A 20,638-nucleotide genomic window follows, 5' to 3' on the forward strand; every position below is an offset into this window, starting at 1 on the left:
CCATGTCTGCTGGATACATGGCAATTGTTGCGGTGAGCTGCCCTTCAGAGTTGTTGCACGAGACTTCCACGTTGCCGGTTCTCATGGGCAGCCTGCTTCAGAGTCTGAAAACCGAACCCGCGGAGCGCGCTTTACAACCCAAGCATGTAGAACGGGATCCCATACTGCTTTGTCTTCTTGCACATCCTCGGAATGGCCGCTCTGTGTCGAGCACCGTACGCGCTCTGATTCGTGTATTTCACACCGCACCTTTGGTTGACTGGGATAAATACGTACCTTTTCCTCTCGCAACCTGCCCATTCGAACCACCCGCACAGGTACACGCTCGCACTCGATCCAACGGTCTGTCTCCATCTTCGGTTGCCGCGTCTCCCATATTGGCGGTGGTGTTGAGTCTGGCGATCGACAATGTTTGACTGCATTCTTCGTATCCGCATGGATATGTACTGATCCTTCGGTGTAAACTTTGATGTTCCCACACTCCTCCATGCTAGGATTCTTGTTGTGTCTAATAATGTGACGGTGTGTACAGGGGCGTCTGTGGCCATGATGGAACATGTCAGATGGGTGATGCTCGGTGTTTTCGATGTATTCTCTCGGCTTCGGCTTGTGGTGATGTCTGCGTTTGCGCACGAAACATAGCTTTCCATTCGCAAGTCGTTCCACGTATGTGCAGCCCTCCTCATATGGAGGTGTTCGTGTCAATACGATGTTATTGAGGCTGAAAAACATATCTTGTCTGGCTCTGATGGACAAAGAATGTGTGGTCTTACAGAGTCTGTAAACGACAGTACGTGGGAAGATTACGAGAAAGCCAGTCAAATTGTCTTGAATGATGGAAAGAGAGGTTGAAGTGGAAACCAGGAAGAGATACTTATCCATCTGCCAACTGCATCTTGAAGCATGGAGTACCAGGCATGAGTAGAACACGGTGCCAAAGATGAAAGAAACAGCACAGGGACGGGCGGAAACTGCGAGAATGACCTTCAACAAGAGTAGATGACCGTTTGCCTGCCATCAACAAACATCATTCACCAACAGCATATGCCATAACACATGGTATGCTGACGATGTTCTCGTGTGCTCAAATTCTCTGTTGCTGATCGCGAGACACATGGAAGCAACGTCTCAGCCGACATTGTCTGGTCATGCGGGCGTGTTGGGGTGAGGCCTGAATAACAAACAGGCCAGACAGCCTTGTCAACCACGGGGATCAGAGACCACAACCAAAGGGAGAAAGAATAAAATGACCCAAGCCGTATAGATGATAGTCTGCGTCAACACAAGGTCTGCGACTGAATTGTTGGTAAATCAGGAATAAAGCTAAGGTGTCGTTGACCCCAAAAGTGAGATGTGCTTGTGTAAATGTTGGCGTATGGGATCATGTGAGGCACCGTACAGGAATACGGTGGTGCAAGGACGCATAAGTGTCGCAAAGAGACACAGACGAGCCGAAACCACATCTAGCAAGGTTCACGAAGACTGCAGTTTAAGTTGTTTCCATTGGCCCCCTGTAAACAACCTCTCTATTCCAGTTAGAAACTCTTGAGTAGCATCGACGAAGCCGCTACACGCCCGGGATCTGCATGAGTAGCTACCCCTTCCTGGAGATGGCCCGACCTACAAAGTTCGCGAGGCCTACCATTCGCCTTCTCTCAACGAACCCCGGTACAACCTAAGGTGAGCGATGATTGTTTCATGCAGCTAGCTACTCCCCATGTCAGTTCTCAATCGGGACTTGCTCCGCTTGTTCAGTGTCACCACATGCTGTACCTCGCCGTTCGCCCTTGAAGAAAGATCAAACGGGTTCAGGTGAGAAAGAGGTACAAGAATGGGTCACCACGTCGAATTCCGAAAGAAGCACCCGGTTTGTATTTCATCACTGGCGTTGATCCAGAACGAGCAACCAGTATCATGAGAGCATGCAAATTTGTCAAGAGACGAGTGATTTCGCCATTGCTTTCATCATTCCTTATCAATCATGCAGCCAAGTCAACTAAATCATCCTGGGGATTTTTGATCGTGGCCGACTCGCTTCACACCTACTGTAGGTGGTTTCTGTCCCCTGTCCTCAAGTCGCGGTCTCGGCAGTCTCGTTTCCATGTTACCTCTTGTGTACAGTGGCATGTCGTGATCTGCAGACAGACCGGCTCTTGTCACCCCTCTCTTTATCTATTATCTGCCCAATCTCTACCAGTTTTCTTCGCAAATGCAAACCCGAGCAGAGGAGCAGTAGCCAGTGCTCGTCATGGACCCCAAGAAATGCAGGCTCTCAAGACTGCTCATGTCAATGTTGAAGGGCCAAAGAGTGTGCATCAGCAGCCATATACTGGTCCCCGTACGGAGGGCACCAGAGACCGGTCGACAAGAGTTCGTGTAAGTCATGCGGTTCATGCCCGTTTCTCATCTAGCTTGCCTATCAACTGACCTTGCTGTGTAGAGAATATTTAGTTTTGCTCAGATCTTTTTCTTTTCGCTCAGTTACATGTCCTCATGGGAGGCTGTTGCTTCGTATAGATTAAACCGCCACAATCCGCGGGCAGACACCCTTTGCTAACGCCTCCAGGAACATCGCATTCTTCTTCTGGAATGGCGGTCCGCGCGCGCTGTCTTTCGGCTACTTTGTCGTCATCACTGGCGTGCTGTGCCAGGTAGCTTCAATGGCTGAGATGGCGGCAGTGCAACCCATCGCGGGAGCTCAGTATCACTGGACGCACTACCTGGCGCCTCCTCAGCATCGACGGTTCATCACGTGGATGCAAGGCTGGATCACCTGGTTCTCTTGGATATCACTGCTTGCCGGTGTCGCCAACATCGCAGCGCTCATGATCCAAACGCTTGTCATTGCTAGCTATCCTAGCTACACTCCACACGGATGGCATGTGACGTTGATCATTTATGCCCTTCTCATCGCGCAAGGTCTCATGAACCAGTACGCCTTTTGGACTGTCCCTTGGATCGAATTACTGTCAGGTCTGCTGCATGTCGCAATGTGGATTGTCTTCGTCGTAGTCCTGGCCTCTCTTGCACCACATCACTCCGCACATTTTGTCTTCCTGGAGAAGTCGGCGTTCTCGGGCTGGACAAACGAGTACATTTCCTTCAATCTCGGCATGCTCACGGCAACCTGGGGCTTTGTTGGTGAGTATCCCATCTGGTGGAGGTGCAACAAGCGTGTTCTCACTGAACGGTGGACAGGGTTTGACGGTGCCGTCCACATGTCGGAAGAAGTTCGCAAGGCTCGTCACGCCGTCCCGAGGGCTATGTTCTGGAGCATCGTCATGAATGGAATCCTGGCGTATGGAATGATCCTCGTCATCCTGTTTTGCGCAGGAGATGTTGACGAACTACTTTCATCCGGATATCCTCTGCTTCTCATTTGCATCAACGCAACTGAGTCTGTCTCGGCAGGTTCGGCAATGGTTGGATTATCTATGATCGTCACACTAGCTTGCTGTCTAGGCAGTATTACTTCCGCGTCTCGACTGACCTGGGCTTGGTCTAGAGATGGAGCATTACCCGCCTACTTTTCGTACATCAACCCAAAAAGCCGGGTCCCTGTCCGCAGCGTCTGGCTACCCGTGTTCATCGTCATGCTACTAGCGCTTCTCAATATCGGGAGTAGCATTGCCTTCAACGTCATTGTCGCTCTTTCAACTCTCGGCCTATATCAGTCATACCTTATGGCAATCGCATGTATGCTCTGGGCTCGATTCAGTGGGCGGCTTGAACCATCCGGTTGGTCTCTGGGGAGATGGGGGGGTTACATCAACGTTTTTGCAGTGTTGTACTCCGCATATATCATGGTCTTCCTCTGTTTTCCGTCATTCCTTCCGGTCACTGCCTCAGGAATGAATTACGCGCTGCCAATAAACGCCTTTGTCCAATTGATCGCGCTTGGACTCTGGGTTTTCTGGGCAAAGAAGAATTGGAAAGGCCTCAATAAAGACGTGGTCGATGTTGTTGTGGCGGATGCAGATCGCAACACAAAGGACTAAGGTGAATTGATGGCAGTGTGGGTGGAGAGTAGGATATACCAATCAGCTGTTCGTCAAGACAAATCCTATATCCGCGCTCTTGATGCAGCGGCGGCATAGACGGAAGGTGAATCTGTGTTTGGTTAAGGGATCAACCGAGAGTGACTGGGACAAAGCATCTAAGCATATGGCTTCACAATTTAGACTTCTGCGAGCAATGAGCCATGTGCAGTATCGTCTCTCACTCAAGCACTGACCTGAGTGCCCGAAGAAGAGTGGTTAGCATGAGCCAGAATCCAATTGCCAACGTCGTTTGCAAACTGCTCTGCACCGCCCTCAGGCTCAGCATGAAGTTTGTGGTAGCCGCCCTTATAGGCTTGAAAGACCTTATCGCCGCCGGGCGCATCGAGGACAGAGAATAGACGCTCCGCGGCAGGGAATGAGATGATCTTGTCATCGGTGCCGTGAGATACTAAGACAGGGCATGGCACCTTGGTCGTCAAGCCGCTGACCTTGCGACCGTGTGAAAGAGCCGATAAATCACCGGCACGTTGCAACAAGCCTTTCAGCCCCTCGAGTGTTCCGGTGTCATGGCACAATGAATCGTTGATAAAGTCCCTTTGGACCGTGGTTGAGCGCGACAAAAACGCTGCATTGAGCGCCCGTTTCAGCTGCATATGGGGTAGTAATGAAGCAGCCATCTTCCCTGCAACTACCGTGACTGCGTTTGGCTGCTCGGAGGGGTCGAGCTCAATGTACGGTGCCTCCAGTAACACGCCGGAGATGGGAGGACGGTTCGAGTATGCCGACGACGTGGACAACATGTAAGTGAGCAGCTCATTTCCACCCATGCTGTGACCCATCAAGAAGAGAGGTTTGTTGTGAGTTTCGTCAAGTCCGGAAACGTGCAGAATGAAGTCGTGAATATCAGAAATGACGAGCGAGGTTGGACCTGTAAGACCCTGGTCGCTTGTCTTGTGCACCGATCGCCCCCAGCCTCGTTGGTCAAAGCCGTACACTGCGATATTGAAAGGGGCAGAGCTCAGAGTCGGGAAGAGGTCGTAGTAGGCTGCCCACTGTTGTCAGCAACGACGCCGCTTCAGGCACGACAGGTCAAGGCCAGGTACCGTTAATATGGTCAGAGAAGCCATGTAAGAACATCAGGACGGCAGATGTGTTTCCCGAATCAGGCTACATGGGACATGAAGTCAGTAACGAAGCTCTTCCATCCTCTCTCGGTGCGCTTTTTCCGTCAACGATACATGGTTGGCAAGTAGGGAAAGTGGTGCTGACCTTCCAGGACTTTGTGTACAGTTTGGTGCCATCCTTCGTGGCAAATTCAGCTTCGGACGTGACTGTCATGTTGGTTTATCTTCGGGATTAGAGTAAATACGGAGGCAATTCCAACTGCACAGGGATGGTATGATTCGTAACGTAAATTGGAACGGACGACGATGTTATGAAGAACAGATTGTTTGACGGAAAGGGAGGATGGAATGCAAGAGTCGGCCACGGTGGATCATAGGGAGGGGTTAGGGTTAAGCATACCTTATGCAAGCTATGGGACGCCGACTTGCCGAGGTCCCTGATCTTGACTCTTCGCAGAGAGCGACCTTCGCAGCACATGTCAAAAAAGTGATGTGAGGAAACCTATAGATTAGGCTTCGCGGAGCACAATTGTCGCAGCACAAGAAGTGAGGTGAGTAGATCTGCAGTCAGGCTTCGCGGAGAACAGTCATCGCAATACAGATAGTGAGATGAGTAGATCTGTGAATCAAGTTTCGCGCAGAACAATCATCGCAGTACAGATAGTGAGGTGAGTAGATCTGTGAATCAAGCTTCGCGGAGAACAATCACCGCAGTGCAGATAAAAAAGCGAGGTGAGTATGTAGACTAAAATTTTGTCCTTCGCACAGAATGAATTTCGCGTTACACGCTGAAGAAGGCTAAATTCTGCAGAATCTAGCTTGATCACTGTCTCACACTCGTCGACCGACGCATACCAAGTTTGTTAATAGCTATGGACTTCAGGACAATTCCTTAGCAAAGGTGCCCTAGCTGATTCGCGTCATCGCGGCTTATTCTCCTACTCTCCAGACAACGATCTTCTTGTCGAACCCTCCACTAACTAGCATCTCGTTCTTCCCGCCTTGCTCCCAACCGGCATATAGCGTTCGTACTTTACTTCCAATCTCGTGCGCCTTGAGCATAGCGATGACCTTGCCACTCTGTGTATCGATACCGCGGATGACGCCGTCGTCAGCGTTTACGAAGACACCATGACCACCGGGCCGCCATACAACTTGCGGGTTCGAATACGGAGTTTGAGGCGCCATCGTCGTCACATGTAGCTTTATGGCAGCATCTTCACGATCCTGCAAAGCGAGATCTGCTCGAGCCTGAGCCGCTGGAGTTACAAACTCCGACGGACCAGAAACGGCTGCTGAATTGGAGCCTGGATTGTAGGAGCTTGACGGGAAGAGAAGACGGACAATGATAACTTTCATGTGAGGGAGATGAGATGTGGCCACAGCTAGCAAGGTAGGATCTGTCGGGCAGACGGCGAGGCAAGCTGGGGAGAAGGCAATCTGTATCACGTCAAACCATGTCTCTTGCCAGCTTTTAGTTGCTCGGTAGGTTTTGGAACTTACCCATGCATTAGCGTGTGGTGCTAGATTCTGCTTGCCCGTCTCTTGGACAGAGTACGTGGCCTCACTTGTCCGCGATGAAGAAGCCTCATCTGAGGTAGGTGTAATACAGTAGTAATATAAGAACGTCGAGTCTCGACGGGATACGATCAGATAAAGGTCATCGCTGTCGGGATGCCGAATAAGCACCAAAGACTCCGGGTTCGATGGCATGGATATAGTGTGGATCGGATCGCGCAGAAGCCCGTCAATATATGGCCCCTCATCGGCGGCATTTAGTTCGTTGACGTTGAAGTTTTCTGCCAGCTCATACTCTGGCGCATAGATGTGGACTTTCTGATCCCATCCTGCAGTCGCCACGATCCATTTGCCGTCCCGTGTACGTCCTGAAACCACCCGAACCGCATACTTCAGGTGGTCGCGGCATTTATCGAGCAGTCGTCCTGAATTGTCGTGTATCATGAGTTGTCCAGACATGGAGGTCGACAGGATAAATCGCTTGGCTATAGAACTTATGGACAAGATAGGACTCCCGTGAGCGTTGGAGATGGACTCAACCAGCGAGAACGGAGGCGAGGGAATCATGGACGACCATGATCGATCGGCTCCAGTTGCCCAGATAATGCTGTCCTCGGACTCACCATTGCCATCGCCGCTCACGCATAAGACGTTCGAAGTGACCTGAAACCCTGGTTCGGTTGCTATTGAGGGCGTCGGGAGAGGCCATCCGGTCATTTGTTCGTCGCCTTTCTTCTCATACTCCAGGCTGGAGTCATACTGCCGCTTTTCTTCGAGGATCTTCTCTATCGTCCAGTCGCCCTTTTTGGTGATTGCTGCCTCCTCGGGCAAACCCGATTCTAGCAGAAACGCTTCGAGAGTCTATCAATCATCAACCCCCACCACGATGCAAGGCCAAAGGAACTATGCTGACCTCATTATAATGGTTGGCTTTCAGGAACCGCGCTACAACAACTGCCGCCGAGTCCGTCGCAGGCATTTCTAGGATGGGGAATAACTCGCTACGTGGCAGTATCGAAGACAGAATTGAAGTGTCGATATCAGCGTGTCGATCACGTGGCAGTCAGCCTCGTCATCGCAAGGCTGCGCTCAGCATGCGTAGACTGAAACAGAAGACAATGCAACCTTCACAATATGTAGGCGTAGTATACAGAGGCTGATGGCTGAAATCGCTCTCAAGAACGCCTTCGCTAATCCCACATCGAAGTTTTCCTCTGGTCATTATCATTTCGACTCGTCCTGTGGAGATCCCATGCCGTATCTCGTCTTATACTCTCGCGGACTTTCGAAGTCTTTCTTCCTGCCCGCCCACATGCCTTTCCGTTTTGTCTTTGCCCACCATTCTGCATTCCTGTACTTCTTCTCGAGGCCTTCGCCGAATTCGGCCCCTGATTTCGCTTCATACACAGTAGCCATGCCCGCCCGAAGCATTTGAAGACCGACATCACGTCTCATAAGCCCTTTCCACACATATGCCGTCCCGACAACTCTGTTGTACTGGTCAATTTTGTAAACATAAGCGCGAACACGCCGGCCGAGGACATATGCAGTGAGCCAGTCGAGAGCCTCCTGCGCATATGGCTGCGAAGGCCTGCCAAAGTGAGCGAGCTCCGGTGCGTCGACTCCAGCTAGACGTAGATGGATCTGGAGAGATGTCAGTACTCGGGCCCCAAAGGTGGCAAGTGCTGCCCATTTACCGTTTTGTCTTTCAGCTCCTTCTTCTCCGTGGGCACTCGCCTTCCTGGAAACCAACCCCATCCAGCTAGCCTACCTCCTGGTGTGTGATAGAATCGAAAGTTGTCTCCATCTCCTACACTTGTGACTCTGCCTAGAAGACTCCTACGGCGCAGGAAGGCCGGCGTTATGTTCGTAGCTTGAGGAATTCGTCGCAGGTAAGACCTGTAGAATTTGAAGAGACCGAGGCAAGATACAGTCAGTACAGCCGTTGCTATTATCGTCTGGGGTTCGGTAAAGGCTTTGACTTCTGGTGGTAGACTGGTCACAGTCCTTCGTTCGACTGACTCGCGAGCTTCAGTCACTTTCTCGCCGATCGAATCCCACACATTGGTTGCTTTGGAGGTAGCCGATTCGTTCGAGTCGGCCTTATCCTTTGTCGACGAGGACCACCACTTCGGCCATTGCATGGCGAGGATGTCGAACTCCTGGCGGATGCTGGATCGTGTTTGGTCGAAATGCTGCCCGTGGTCGTCGACAACATGCAGCCCGGAATGCGGATAAACCTCGGCTGCTCATCAAAGCCTCAAGTAACCATGCGACTGACCTTCGTTCTCCTGCATCCGTGATCACGAAGACGTCAACGACGACGAGATGTGGCAGTGCAGCAATGTTGACACATAGTGACCAACATAATACTCTTTTTGGCCACCACACTGACTTATTTCGAACAGGAATGGCTAGGTTTGGCACAATGGCAAGCTACGTATACTCACAAATGGCCACTCACCGTTGGTCTCACTGGCATGTCAACATATTCTTCGATTGGCGGCAAAAGAAGGTACCTCGTGGTATAAGCAATAGGGCGTTGGCGGGGTGAAACTGGGACATTGCGAATCTCTCAATATCTCAGTCACCCGGCGCATTATGCCTCTGGCTTCGCAAACTGGGATCAATCTCACGCGACAAACTCATGAGGTGAGGCCTGGTATGACCACCACATCCATCTTTTCTTCAATGGAGCTTCTCAGCACAATCAATGCACAATATAAGTGCAAATTTATAATTGATATCTCATCCTGTCTCGCCAAGAGAGTCATGCTCAATCCCTATTTATTCAGCCTTGTCATTCAGACATATCACTGCACTTTCACACTGCACCTTCAGGCTGTGGATGTCTCAATGCTGAACGCGGACAATGCATTTGTGTGTGCGTCTCCTAAACACTATTGAACCTTCCATCAATAGACAATAGGTAGGTGCGGCAGCCATGGTTGTCGCGATACTCTCGAGCTTTGCTTCGTCTCCTTCTCCCTCACACTTCGCGACATCATCATTCTACAGCAGCAAGCCACTTGCGACACCATCTGCTCGTGCAACACATTATGTCATTTTCAGACGGCGCAAGATCTTTCTTTCTAGACGCCATGGCTTCCAGTGAACTCCCAATTACCATTGAAGTCATGGCTTTGAATGACGATGAGGTCTTTCAGTACCTGGACGCCCACCCGGACATCCTACACCGGTACTTGACAGAGCGAGCTGGGCTTGCCGAGTCATTACTGAGAACGCATGGGCAGACACAAGCTCATGACAACGTGGCTACCGCCGTCCAAGATGACGGCGATGTTCCTGTTGAACACAACTCGGCTCCCATTGAACAAAGTCCAGACACTGTTGACTCGGTGTCAGACTTACTCGCACTTTCTGGACTTAGTGACAACGAGACCCCGGTTGACATGGACGAAGCAGACAATGATGTCGACGGTGGTCAACGGGAAGCAGACTACGGCATGGATGAAGACGGGAACCTACATGGTGATGAGGTTGATGATTGGGCCGGTCCCGATGTCAACTCCGGCCATGCTAGCGAGGAAGACCTCGGCGATGACGAGATCTCCGAGGTTTATGAATCTCAAGACGACCTCGATTACAATGAACTCGACTCCAGCCAGGGAGGCACTGCCTCCAATCGACACTCCTCTTCTCCACCACCACCTGGCTTACCGTCGACCGCCTTGAATCCGACATCGAGCTTTGGCGAGCGCCAACCAACGGTCCCTAATGACACGACGTCCATCCCATATCCGGCACCTCGAAATCTTGTTACCGCCTCCATGTCCCAACAGAAGGGCAAGAAATGGCGGCTCTTTGAGGAGGAGTCGTGCATTCGCCACATGCTCAACATACGAGACGAGGGCGTAGTGCAGGGAGAAGATCGTTTCCGCGAAGCGCAGAGACGCATGGCTAGCGTCGACGGTATTCACAAAGATGCCAAATACGCTGTCAAGAACTTTTGGAATCGCGTGGGACGTGCTCGCTCAGGATTCGATGAACGAAAAAACCAAAAGGCACCTTTGGCGACTTCTCAGCAGGGCAAAACAGCCAGAGCCTCCTCTTCATGTTCAAACTCTACCCCGCGCAAGCGAAAGAATGGTCCCAAGACCAGAAAGACCAAGCGCAAGTACGAGAGTGATTCAGAAGACAGCGGATCAATCCCATCTGACCCTGACGACTCGTGCAAACCAACTCCGAAGAGGAGAAACAGAGATGAGGACAGCGACGATGACTGGCAGCCAGACCAAAATACTCATCTGAATGCAATCGCTGTCTGAGATCTCCCAGACGGGGAGTGGCGTGGCGTCAACTCATGCGAAAGCAGGGTATTGAGCTTGGAGGTCATCTTAGCATCATAAGAATCAACAACATTGACGCCTGCGATATTGGCGATATCTCCTTGAATGGCGCAGTGGACAAATGATTTGGATACTTGCTAGACACCGTGGGCAATTGAACATTTGGGCAAGGATTGTCGATCGGCTGGTCCGATGATATCGCAAGGAAGTTATGGGAGTGGTCAAAAGCGATTTCGGGGTTCGAAAGTGGCACAGCTGGCTGTTGCTAGCTCGCAGTAGTATGTAATATCTCCTCAAAATCAGCAACATTGACAATTGCACAGGTAGTTATTTTTTTATCTAGGCGTATCTCCTGCAAGTGTGATCCTCAACATGTTCCGTCTGAAACCGTTATAGTCGTTGATAGGATTGTGTTGAACACACCGATTGTCCCAGAAGGCAATACTTCCGACGTTCCAAGAAAATCGACAGGTGTATTCCGGCCTGATCTGGTGATGAAACAGGAATCTCAGCAACGGTGCAGACTCTTCCTCGGTCCAGCCATCGAACCGGGCCGTGTGCGCAACGTTGACGTACAGCGCCTTCTTACCAGTTTCGGGATGTGTCCTGACGACAGGATGCACCGCTTCAAACGACTCTGCCAGCGTGGGATTGCCACTGTCTCGGATGCGGTCTTCTCTCGTCTTGCTCGCGTCCGCTTTCGCAGAGGTGTTTACTCCCTTGAGGCCGGCAAGAGTCTCCTTGAGTCCATCGGACAGAGAGTCGTATGCCGCATACTGGTTCGCAAAGAGCGTGTCACCGCCGTACGGCGGGGTTTCCTCCCCGAGGAGGACCGACCCCAAAGGAGGCGTCTGCTGATAGGACGTGTCCGAGTGCCAGATCCCGCCGAAGTTGACGGTCTCGTGCTCCTGCTTGAGAACGCGGATGATCTCAGGGAAGCCCTCGATGCCCTTGACGAAGGGGTACTCGACCGCCTTGCCAAAGTGAGAGGCGAACGTGAGAAATGCCCCGGGTTCCAGGTCCTGGTTCCGGAAGAAGATGACTTGGTGGTCGAGAAATGCTTCGCGGATTTCCCGCACCCATCCCGGGTTCTCGTGCAGGCGGGTCAGGTCGACATCCCGGACTTCTGCCCCGAGCGACCCTGCGACGGGGTGGACGGACAAATGTCTTCTACTGGATGCGGGATATCGAAGTTGACGAGAAGAGCTTGTGGCATGAGTCAAGCGGCTACACAGCCGTGGGAAAGGACCTGATATGAGACTGGTCATCACATTTGATAGAGACGAGAAAGGGACATGTATGTGATGGAAGTCTCGTAGCCGAGATGCTGTAGTTTCACTTGCCTGAGTGCGGATTACAAGATACCTGGATGCCGAGTGTCAGCGGTAGATATAGATCCAGATACTGTCTACAGAACAAGTTTCTGGAGGCAAAGTCATGTCACTCCGCATCTCATCTCCACGCTCAGGCCGAAGTACCCGAAGTTCGGGTACATGGTCGTCAAAGCGAGAGACGAGCGCCTCATGAGGAGGAAGACGAGGCGGGGGACTTGGTCGTTTGAAGCAGCGATCATGGTCAACTGTACTCGTATTCGTATATGTGTGGTTGAGCGGTTTAAAGTGGCGCAATATTCGCGTCAAATCTGGAATAGCCCCAATTCCGCCGTCGGTATCGTCACCTCAAACGTCGAAAGCTGCGCCAGCGACTTTGGAGACGGTAATGGCAATGATTTGGTTACAGACCATCGCTTCTATTTCCATGCCATATTCAATATCGCTACTCGTTTGAAGCCCGCTTTCTTGTCTCCTTGTTCCTTCGTCGTTGCCTTCTCACTTACGAGGTACTCTACATTTGATTCCTGGTGGTGTCCACTCCCAGACTCACCAAGCGAGCACTACCCTCACCACAATGTACAGTGATCCTTGAATGAGTTCACTTTGCTACACATCGCCCGGTGGAAGTCTCCATTCCTCCTATCCTTCTCAAAAATTCTCCCCTAATCCTCCTCCATCTCACACACATGGCTGTTGCAATGCAATCTACGATGTCCTCGGCGCAGGACGCCGATCTCATGGACATTGACATTGACATGGATCTGGATCTGGACGACCATGGCCCAGCTCTCGATGAAGAACTCGATCTCGAAGTATGACAATTGTACCTGCATGTCTTGATGTCCTCTCACATTTCAAATAGGAAGGCGAGGAACCATCGTTCGTGCCCTCCGGCGCACGCGTCCAAGATACCTCAGCTCTCATTCCCGCCATCTACACCGAGGACCCTGCTCTCGAACCACAATGGAACAAAGTGCACATCCGCGGTGTCGACGAAATGCACACCAACGACATCCTAGGCTTCGTACACGACCACTTTAGTGAGGTGGGAGACAATGTGCACATCCAATGGATCGATGATACATCTGCCAATATCTGCTTCAAAGACAACGAAATGGCAAAACGCGCTCAACTTGCGTTTGTCGCGACACCAATCACCGAAGACCAGTTGGTCAATGCCCCCTTTGAACTGCGAGCCGCGAAGCCCTTGGCAAGCAGACCTGCGAGCATGCTCGTGGTAAGGGTAGCGCAGCAAGGCGATCGAAAGAAGAAAAACGCCAGAGACGCGAGCAGATACTACCTTCTTCATCCTGACCAAGACCCCACTGAACGAATGCGACGTGGATTTGCCGAGTCAAGGGCCGAGGCTGGCGACTACAGGCGAAGAAGATTTGACGACAGGGAAATGTACCGGAGAAGAAGAGACAACAACGACGACGATGGTAAAGAGTTCACGGCGAACATGTACGACGATGCGCCTGCGACCGACACCGAAGCCGCCGGAAGAGGTCGAGATCTGTTTTCCAGGGTGTCCAAGGGTCGACGGCGCAGTGCCAGCCCAAGCAGACGCACGAGAAACAGTGATGAGATTGATATCTCCGACTCAGAAGATGACACCCGCACCCGACGGAGAGGATATCGCGACCGCAACGACCGAAATCCGCGCTCCAATGCAGGTAAAGAGCTCTTTGGGTCGGCCTCCGCTCCACCAAAGGGTGGTGGCGGCTTGCACTCTGATCGTATCGAACTCTTCCCGAACAAAGGTCCTGATACCGACGCGCAAATGTCCATCGAGCCAAATACGGCATCTTCGTCGAGACCAGCAACCGACCCGGCGAATTCGCGAGCCAACGCTGCGGCCGCCAAACGCCTCAAGGCAGACCTGCTCAGTGCGGCACAGACCAGTCCCCGCTCGAACCATCGGAGGAGTCACGCCATGGACGCGAAGAACGAAGAAGACCTGGCGCAGCGATTTGCCCGGAAATCCATCTCGATCGACAGTACAAAGTCTTTCAAGAACGGTGGTCTCGCGAACGCCGGCATCGAACTGTTCCCGTCGGCGAACAGCAACGGTGGCGGGTTGAGCATCAAGGGCTCTGCTGGTGGAGACGGGGGGTTCAGCATCAAGGGATCCGGCGGACTGAGCATTAAAGGACGGGCAGAGGCTAAGGAGCTGTTTCCCAACCAGTACCAGCGCGAGTCGGGCCGGAACGAAGGCAAGGAGCTATTTGATCAGCCTGTGCGCGAGAAGAGAGTTAGGCGACGAGCAGGTGATCTCTTTGATTGAGAGCATTGTAGTCGTCGTTGAATTGGGTATTGCTTTCTCGGCCATCAAGGCGGAGAGAGTGAGAGGGCGGGAGGGAGAGAGGTGTTGCGAATGCAATGCATAACCCTTACGAACAGCAACAGCGTTCTTGAGCAGAACCTCTACCTAATGTCATTGGCGGTCGGCCTGTCAAGACTCGCTTTTCGGGAGGAGAAGAACAAGAGATATATCGTACAAGAGTGAACTCCGGATCAAGCAGGGCTTGTTTGCAAGACATCAGGGCTCACGCGGTCTGCAGAGAACAACTTCAAACGAGACAGACAAAAAAAGAGATGTATGTCTCTCTCTCTCTCGCTACGGATGAGATTGATCTCTATCTCTTTGCTTTTTGGGCTTCAGGATTTGGATCTGATTGGACATGATGGTACATAAACCTAACGACGGTAACGCTTGATTTACAAGATGAAAAGTTCGCTTGGGACAAAAGACATGGACAAATAAAAGAAAGAGAAAAAAAGTCGATCCTCGTCCTCCACAGTCTGTCGGCACGTGTTGAATGAATGACCACATCGATTCGTGATTTTTGCTGCTCGTCGTGTCGCCGCGACGGATCGACGTCCAAGGACCCCTCGAGGGGTACCGACATGTCCTGTAGGCTGGCGATACCAGGGGGTCGGGCGCGAATGTTCGACTCGTCATCAGCAGGCCGACGTCGCTTTTCCTGGCACACATTCGTCGTGTATGAGCATGGACTGGTTTTGAGCTGCGTCCAACTCGCACATAATCCTCCACGATTTGATGGAAACAAGTTGTGGAGTTTTCTCTCCAGTCTGCCACGGCAGAGTGACGGGCGTGTTAGACTATCAGTTTCGGCACAAGCTCATGGTACGTTCGATGTATGTGAGTGGATGCCGACTCTGTCTCCTTCCTCGGGAACCGAAACGTATGGAGCCTTGTCCCTTTGGCTCCCGTGCCACTCCACTAGACGACGCACGCAAGTCGCAGGAGAGCCGAATCAGCGGCCCCGAGAAACAGGAATCGACGTTTTTCCACCGGCAAACCTTTCTCCAGAATCGCCTTGTGTGTTCAAGTTCCCGCCCATAAGCGATGCGTACTTTCCCAACTTGTGTACCCCAGCCTCATCTCTGACCCAAGGTAGCCAACGCTTCTCGTAGCTCTCGAACCGCGGTGGGCACGTCCTCAAAGTTCAGTGCTGAAATGGCCCACCGTGCGTGTTTCTGTGCCTTCATCATTGCTTGATCGTCGATTTCACCAGTGTTGGCAACCGGCGACGGTGCGGCAGATGTTGGTTGAGCTGGTGGCGGAGCTTGCGAATGTGGCACTGGGGGCACAGGTCCCTTGAGTTCGCGAAGCTGAGGCGGGACCTGAGGAACTTGGGGCGGTGGAACTTGAGGTTGGAAATTGGGTGGTATCTGAGGTGTCTGACCTGGGTCGACTTGTGGAAGGAATTGGCCATGCCGATGTGGTGGCGGTGGAGGGGATTGCCGGTGATGGTGGTTGAGTGCGGCGAGGCCGTCTCGGCCTCGCATCAAGGTCGGATCTAGAGGAGGGCCTGGCAAGTCAGAAGGTGCACTTGTACTGTGTCCTCCAAGCTGCATATCCACGTCGGTCGGTGCCGACGGTAGTTCTGGAGGAGGACCGCCAACATCTGTGAGAGAGGAGGGCAGGCTGGGTGCTGGATCGGCGGGTGGAGATGGTATGCGAGGAAAGTAGTTGCCTCCGACCGAGGGCTTTCGTTCCGTGGGTGGGTCTAGGGGCGAGACGTCGGTCAATTCAGCCTGGTTCCCGTAGAAAGCTGCTGCATCTTGTGCGGCGATTGGAGATACATCGTCTCCTGGAGATTGCGGCAGTGACGGCGCACGCGAGGGATGGAGAGATTCATCCGTGACCGACTGTTGAGCGAGCCGATGTTGTACACGGTCTGCCTCGTCGGGGACTTCGACGACAGATGGCTGTCGACCCTTCTTTGTCGGCGGCGGCATCGACGTTTCTCTTGAAGGGTGCAGTGATTCATCTTGAAGAGATCTCTGGGCAAGGGTCTTTTGGATCCTGTCAGCCTCGTCAGGAACCTCGACCACCGACGGCTGCCGTGGTTTTGTCGGTTTTCCCTCCAGTGCTTGCACATCTGCGTCGTTTGGATCTAGCTCAGGGAGAGCGTCTTCGGCTGGAGTCTGTGGCTTGGGATTGGACAAGTTGGGATCCTCGCCTGCCTTCAGTGCTTTGGCTATTCTGAGGGCATGATACTTTGCATATTTGACTTTCGCGGCGATCTCTGGCTCGACCGGGCCCCATATCTGGAGTAAATCGAGGAACGTAGCTGATGCCTGGAAAGTGTCGGCTGTCTGTCTTGAGGCTTTGTTCGCGCGTATTGCGTTATCGGCTCTGTCAAATGTTTCCAGGCCGAATTGTTCGACATATGCTTTACCAGCGACATCGTCGGTGACGGCGGCTTCTTCGACGTGCTCGGATTTGAACTAAAGACGTAGACTGTCATTACTAGACCTGGCATAAGTATGAGGTCTGGCTCACCTGTTCGAGCTTGTCCATCAAGGTTGTGGTATACGCCAGACATTCTTGATCGGTGTTGTGTAAGCCTTTGGTTAGGATCTGGTTAATGATCCAGTATTCACCTGGCGACGTGTTAATCTAGATGGTCGCAGGGTTAGAGTGTCTTCATACACCAATATGCTATTATAGGCTTGGGCTTCTCAAGCTGTGCCGCGCGGTGGGCGAAGCGCGAGATGTCTGCTGCCTTGAGCGCAGCGGGGAGCTGAGTGGCCATCGGTAGGATATGCGTATCGGAGGAGGCTGTGAGGGAAGGAGATGAAGGTTGTCACTTTGGAGACTGACTCCCAACGATATTTCAAGAGCTCGTCGCAAGGGTCATCGTGTATGAGGACGAGGAGGAGGGATATGATCAATGTCGCGGTACTTCGTATTGGGACTGAAGCTGAGGAAATGCTGGGTTGATGCTTCAATTTCCCCGCACGCTACAGATGACGGAGCTTGAGCTGCAGCTTCGTTACTTGGCCACAACCTCCACCTACACGCAGGCGGCGCCGATGTCTATCAGCTACTCGTACATTCACATTACCATCGTTGGGCAGGAATTCCACCAAGGTCCGGGTCATCTTCCACCTCGACGTCTCAATTCTGGATTCTCACGCACACATTAGAGTGCTCGACCACTCATTCGCCCGGTGCAAAGGTTGAGGTGTAGTCTCGTGGATCAACCTCAGAGCCGCTGTGGACGCCAGCGTGTACCGCCTCCTCTGAGGCACGATGGTCTCACTCGGAGATAAATGAGGCAAACTTGTCACTGACCACTCCCGGCCGAGCAAATACCGAGGATTACGAGGAGTTACGGCGACGTCAATAGTCGGAATACGAGCATTCGGGTGTTGTAATGATCCTCGGAGGCGTATTCGTACTTGCTGGTGGTCAGATAGAACACTTGAGGGAAAACTTTAGGTTAGTGTATGTACATACTTATATAGGCAGGTATACTAAGCCTTCCGATTGTTGTGTATAAATGGGTACCTTGTGTCATCAAAGGTACTCGGTTCATTATTCTATCCTCATCTCAATTTTCCATCTCTCGCCTCATCACATGGGATGAAGCACAGACACGAGAACAACCAACATAAACAAAACGCCAACGAGAGATCAGCAAAGAATCGGAGAAATCATTTGCCGTCCTTCGCCCACAAGCTAGGTATCACGCCCAACAAACTCACAAATGCTAACCACCACCACGCCCAACCGACGACACCCATCTCCAATCCGCTACCGTACCAGTGGCCCGCGACAATAGGACCAATTGTCCTAAACAGACTCGACGTCGCGGCCCCCATGCCGTGAATTGTGCCCAGGAGCTGTGGACCCGGGCTCGAGTTGTTGATGAGCAGCACCGACCCTGGAATGGCAAACGTGCGGGCCCCGACCTGCAGCAACACCACGATCACGATGGCGAACCACAGCACGACGCTATGGTTGATCAAGAGAGACAGATACGGCGCGAGGGCGTAAGCGATCGGAAACACCAAGAGCGACCATCGGAAGGACCGAAGAAGACCGAACCTCGCGTTGACCGACGGATACAGCGTGAGTTGGAGGAAGATTCCCACGAAGCCGAGAATGGACATGGCCAGACCGATTGTCGGCAGCGAGAATTGCAGACCGCCGGTGAAATAGAACGGCAGTCTGACGGTCGCCCGCTCTTCGTCAGTACGACGCGCCGAGGACAGAAACACAGTCCACAATTGCGCGAAGCCGCCCATTTGAAAATCCATGATGCCGACGGTCGAAAGAACCATGAGCACGTTCGGAGTAAGTGCGTGATAAAAGGGCGGCGCCAGTCGATACGCTTCCGAAGGCCGAGGGGGCTCCTTGGAACTCGATGAGCTGCTAATATTGTCGACTTCTTTTGGCGGCAGCGGCGTGAGCGGTGTGCTCGATGGCATGTTCTCGTCATCGAGGGTGTCTGGGCCCTCGATCTGTTGGCCGATCGCAGTATACCCAAAGCGCTGGAACACGATCCTGTTCAAGCGATACCGCAAGTTCTCGGCAATTTCGATGCCGCGGTCTCGTGAAAAGCGCTTCGCTGCGAGGGTCTCGCGCAGACTGAGATAGATCAGCACGGCATCTGCAAACAGCACAAACGCGCAGCACAAGTTTGGCGCGGCATAGGGGAACTTGTTGAGCCAGGGGACCCCATCGGAACCACCAAACGTCGAGTCCTCCCCGAACAGGCCCGGGTAGTTGTACACGGGATCCGACATGAGGCCGCCGACCAGCGGGCCAAAGATATTTGCCACGTTCCACGCCAGCGACAAGACCAGGAACGTCCTCGAGTGATACTTCTTCTCGGTACACTCGGCAAGAGTCGTTCTCGCCCCGCCCACTGTCGCGTTGACCGCACCGCCCAAACAGCGCCAGACGGCAGCGGCGCCGAAACTTCTGGAGAAGGCCACGCCGATGCAGCTGATTCCTTGTCCTATCAGCCCGAACAGCAACACGGTTTTGCGACCAAAGGCCGGAGAATCAGCTACTCTCCCCCACAATACGCCGGTAAAGACTTGCGCGGCGGTGAAGACACCCTGCAGCACGCCGGCCTCGAAGGAGATCTCGCTGTCCGGCGCGTCGGGCTTGAAGGACTTGAGTTGGTGAAACATGTACGCCTGCAGAGCGGCTTGCTGGAAAAAATCGACGAAGCGGACAGAGAACACTAGGAATATCTGGAACTTGTTTGGTATAGAAGACCAGGATGGCGGACCAGCAGGCCTTTGGACATGCCTTTCCGTGTCTCCTGCCATGTTTGTGCTGGCGTTGTCGGTATGCGGCTCCGAGGGAGTTTGCGTGTAGTATTATTGAATTATGTGGTCCCGAAGCATTATCTGTCAAGGACGTGGGAGGGCTTCGCTGGCAAAGGCAGGAACAAGGAGAGTTTGCTGGTGGGAGTATCTAGATATTGTCTGGTCGTCTCGTTCGTGTTCGTCGTGCGCGTCGTTGCGATGGGTTGAGCGAGCGATATATACTATATACACAAGGAGCAGTCCAGTGCTTGGATGTGTTTACTTTGCAGGGAGAAGAGAGTGAAGTATGTACAAGTGCAGCACTTGAGAGACACCGGGTCCAACGTGACTGGAAAGGCCTCGAGTTTGAGTCACAATTGAAAAAACAGGCGAAGCCGAACTTCGGCAGAAACTTTGTATGGAGTAACAAGTTGGAGTTCCAGACGGAGAGTTCAGTGTAATAAGCTTGGAGGCTCGACGGGAGAAGAGGAACTACGTCAATCTTGTCGCCGTCATTAGTGCCGATGCTTGGTGAGGCCACGCCTAGACTAGCCTGGAAGTGGGCTCGTTAGCAGCCGGCTTTAGGCTGTGTCCAGTAAGAATCGTAGCCTCGCTGGCCGTGCACAGGGGGCCAATCTATTGTGCTCGCGCTTATAAGTTATAGGCACCTAAGCCTGGCGAACTCTAGTTAGGGTCCCCCGACGGTGGACAGGTAGGTGTCGTTTGTTGCACGTCTTTTGAGGCTCCTATGCATATTGTTGACACCTATC

General features: G+C 52.6%; 9 protein-coding genes across 9 annotated transcripts; 3 read left to right on the forward strand and 6 right to left on the reverse strand.

The window, feature by feature from the left end:
- Positions 1 to 2,248: 2,248 nt before the first annotated feature.
- Positions 2,249 to 3,998, forward strand: PV08_00708 (uncharacterized protein; the record flags this gene model as incomplete). The annotated part of the gene is made up of 3 exons (XM_016375073.1): positions 2,249 to 2,376; positions 2,567 to 3,141; positions 3,199 to 3,998. 3 exons carry the CDS (start codon positions 2,249 to 2,251, stop codon positions 3,996 to 3,998), a joined length of 1,503 nt encoding a protein of 500 aa, XP_016240349.1.
- A 224-nt stretch (positions 3,999 to 4,222) lies between these two features.
- On the reverse strand, positions 4,223 to 5,339 carry PV08_00709 (uncharacterized protein; the record flags this gene model as incomplete). Its single annotated transcript, XM_016375074.1, has 3 exons — positions 4,223 to 5,046; positions 5,105 to 5,168; positions 5,271 to 5,339. 3 exons carry the CDS (start codon positions 5,337 to 5,339, stop codon positions 4,223 to 4,225), a joined length of 957 nt encoding a protein of 318 aa, XP_016240350.1.
- A 716-nt stretch (positions 5,340 to 6,055) lies between these two features.
- Positions 6,056 to 7,622, reverse strand: PV08_00710 (uncharacterized protein; the record flags this gene model as incomplete). The annotated part of the gene is made up of 3 exons (XM_016375075.1): positions 6,056 to 6,565; positions 6,629 to 7,504; positions 7,557 to 7,622. The coding sequence occupies 3 exons, from the start codon at positions 7,620 to 7,622 to the stop codon at positions 6,056 to 6,058; spliced, it is 1,452 nt and encodes a 483-aa protein (XP_016240351.1).
- A 245-nt stretch (positions 7,623 to 7,867) lies between these two features.
- Positions 7,868 to 8,787, reverse strand: PV08_00711 (uncharacterized protein; the record flags this gene model as incomplete). The annotated part of the gene is made up of 2 exons (XM_016375076.1): positions 7,868 to 8,287; positions 8,341 to 8,787. The coding sequence occupies 2 exons, from the start codon at positions 8,785 to 8,787 to the stop codon at positions 7,868 to 7,870; spliced, it is 867 nt and encodes a 288-aa protein (XP_016240352.1).
- A 957-nt stretch (positions 8,788 to 9,744) lies between these two features.
- PV08_00712 (uncharacterized protein) lies at positions 9,745 to 10,932 on the forward strand (the record flags this gene model as incomplete). Its single annotated transcript, XM_016375077.1, has 1 exon — positions 9,745 to 10,932. One exon carries the CDS (start codon positions 9,745 to 9,747, stop codon positions 10,930 to 10,932), a length of 1,188 nt encoding a protein of 395 aa, XP_016240353.1.
- Positions 10,933 to 11,288: 356 nt separating this feature from the next.
- On the reverse strand, positions 11,289 to 12,221 carry PV08_00713 (uncharacterized protein; the record flags this gene model as incomplete). Its single annotated transcript, XM_016375078.1, has 1 exon — positions 11,289 to 12,221. The coding sequence occupies one exon, from the start codon at positions 12,219 to 12,221 to the stop codon at positions 11,289 to 11,291; it is 933 nt and encodes a 310-aa protein (XP_016240354.1).
- A 776-nt stretch (positions 12,222 to 12,997) lies between these two features.
- PV08_00714 (uncharacterized protein) lies at positions 12,998 to 14,574 on the forward strand (the record flags this gene model as incomplete). The annotated part of the gene is made up of 2 exons (XM_016375079.1): positions 12,998 to 13,099; positions 13,150 to 14,574. 2 exons carry the CDS (start codon positions 12,998 to 13,000, stop codon positions 14,572 to 14,574), a joined length of 1,527 nt encoding a protein of 508 aa, XP_016240355.1.
- A 1,118-nt stretch (positions 14,575 to 15,692) lies between these two features.
- On the reverse strand, positions 15,693 to 17,356 carry PV08_00715 (uncharacterized protein; the record flags this gene model as incomplete). Its single annotated transcript, XM_016375080.1, has 3 exons — positions 15,693 to 17,048; positions 17,104 to 17,204; positions 17,254 to 17,356. The coding sequence occupies 3 exons, from the start codon at positions 17,354 to 17,356 to the stop codon at positions 15,693 to 15,695; spliced, it is 1,560 nt and encodes a 519-aa protein (XP_016240356.1).
- Positions 17,357 to 18,260: 904 nt separating this feature from the next.
- Positions 18,261 to 19,889, reverse strand: PV08_00716 (uncharacterized protein; the record flags this gene model as incomplete). Its single annotated transcript, XM_016375081.1, has 1 exon — positions 18,261 to 19,889. One exon carries the CDS (start codon positions 19,887 to 19,889, stop codon positions 18,261 to 18,263), a length of 1,629 nt encoding a protein of 542 aa, XP_016240357.1.
- Positions 19,890 to 20,638: the final 749 nt, after the last annotated feature.

Source organism: Exophiala spinifera (genome assembly GCF_000836115.1).
Source record: "Exophiala spinifera strain CBS 89968 unplaced genomic scaffold supercont1.1, whole genome shotgun sequence".
Lineage (NCBI taxonomy): Eukaryota > Fungi > Ascomycota > Eurotiomycetes > Chaetothyriales > Herpotrichiellaceae > Exophiala > Exophiala spinifera.